The sequence below is a fragment of the Aplysia californica genome, unplaced genomic scaffold (assembly GCF_000002075.1).
Source record: "Aplysia californica isolate F4 #8 unplaced genomic scaffold, AplCal3.0 scaffold01061, whole genome shotgun sequence".
Classification (NCBI taxonomy): Eukaryota; Metazoa; Mollusca; class Gastropoda; order Aplysiida; family Aplysiidae; genus Aplysia; species Aplysia californica.
Window position 1 is genome coordinate 176,384 of NW_004798331.1, and position 2,049 is coordinate 178,432.

Consider the following 2,049-nt stretch of genomic DNA (forward strand, 5'->3'; position numbering starts at 1 on the left):
CCCCCCCTCTCTCTCTCTCTCTCTCTCTCTCTCTCTCAAGTTATCTATCTATCTATCTCTTGATGTTGCTTTTTTTTCCAAGACATTCAGCTCAAAAAACAGTACAAGAGCACATTCTACACTTCTCAGTTGCGTTGTCGAATCAAGACATTGGCTTGCACTCAGCGGCATGGATGCTCCAGTGTTTTGTCTGGAAAGAAAAGAACAGAAAACATTTGTTAAAATATTTCAGGGGCATCCATACATAGGGATTCATAGAAACATGAAAGCAAAAGAGACACAGATAGATCAGGATTAGCTCATTGAAATAGCTCAGACATACATATGAGTGACCGGAAAAGACTTGGATAATACTAATAACATTTTTATGTATAAGCTGTTGGAGAGCATCCGACCAAAGAAATGAACCGCGAATCATACCAGCCTACGTTTGTTTCAGATCTGACACTCCTTTGTTTATTTTGGTGAAAATGATGTACATTGAAACAATAATGGTCATTTAGAGCAGGGACAAAGTGGGATAGACAGACAGAAACAACAGAGTGAAAGTACAAATGTTAGACCTTCCAGCGGCGGCCTCCAACCACCCGTGATCCGGCACTCAAATGAGAAGTTACAAGTACACTAATATACAATGGGCTTAGTCTTAAGATATTAAAATTGGTAAGCCAACATTAGACGTACAGTGCACGGGGAGGACAAAATATCGTCGTAAAAAAATCATCTGTTCAGTTGTTGTCATTTTATTGTTTTGATTGTTTGTTTATTTGTTTGTTTGTTTGTTCATTTGTTTGTTTTGATAAAACTATATCTTTCACTTTTCAGAAACAGACTTACACTTTCTATTGAAGGTTAGATTATCTGAGTCTTTAAGTTTAAGAAACATACCTTTAAGTTATGTTTATCTATAGATTAAATCATAATATTCTATAGACTGTTCACTGTCATGGCCGCCGGTGTCTGTTCTCTACAAAACCTCCACTGCGAAATGTGCGCACCACGGGCGCCATATGGAATGGAAAAACACTAGCCCGCCCCCAACCCACTTTGCCTTTCGTTTGGCAATACATTGAGCCAAATTGTGCTCTCCATTGTGAACCAGAAATGACCTCAGAGAGAACAACCTAGGATTTTATTATACAATTGTATGCGTAAATCCCAACGATCCTATTTACATTTTCTTGTAAATAAGAGTGCAATTATTACGCAAGAAGGCCAAGAATCCCTTGCCAAAGTAGTACCCTTTATACTTGGATAAAGTTCTATAGGCTTATCTTTCAAAGGGAATGAAAGTCGAAACGTCTGAAAGAATTTGAAGACCGCAATCGATAGAAAAAAAAGATTAGTCAGATTAATTTTCAGGTAAAGAGAAAATCAAATTTTAAGTTCAATACACATTGTAGTCCCTACTTTAATCTATTGTAATCATATTTAAAGGGCGTCTCTCACTCACTTCTGACTGTCTCTCGTTAAATCTGACGGGCTTTTTTTTCTCTTTTTTTTTTTAAAGAGCAAACAAGGGAGAAAGTAAAGCAATAATTCAATCATTTTGACTGCGCGACTTTGATCGCCCTTTCTAAACCGTAGACTTATAGATAGCACCAACACAGTTCTATTGAATATGTCAGTAAAATCTGTTCCACAGTCTTATGTGAAATGTCCTTCAGCCTGTCCGCAATAATATAGTCAACCAAAGAACATTCATGTCATTGGGCGATATAAAAATGAACATAATTCACCAGAAAGTGTTCCACTATGGTCTTCATTTCTAAATCGTGAACAATTATATGTTAGCACACACACATTTCTGTTGACTATGCCCATTTCATGTTATACACCTTGGAATATATTGATGTGAAAGTTATAATATTATGTTTGAAAAGAACATAATATGAATTTTTTTTCTACTTTTTTTAAGGGAGTGGGGGTCACAAAATGTTTCTATAATATTGAAAGCTAAAAATTATTTTTTTTACCAAATAAAAACCTCAGTCGTATTTTCAGGTTCAGAGAAGTCAAATCTTTAACACACACACACACACACACACA

The 2,049-nt window shown here is 36.0% G+C and overlaps 1 protein-coding gene across 1 annotated transcript in view; it reads right to left on the bottom strand.

The window, feature by feature from the left end:
- Nucleotides 1–19: 19 nt before the first annotated feature.
- LOC101860778 (mucin-5AC) overlaps nucleotides 20–2,049 on the bottom strand; it is a 26,684-nt gene continuing 24,654 nt past the window's right edge. Inside the window, exon 8 of the mRNA XM_035973213.1 lies at nucleotides 20–190. Coding sequence (XP_035829106.1) covers nucleotides 143–190 — 48 coding nt within the window. The 3' untranslated portion in view covers nucleotides 20–142. The remainder of the gene's footprint in view (nucleotides 191–2,049) is intronic.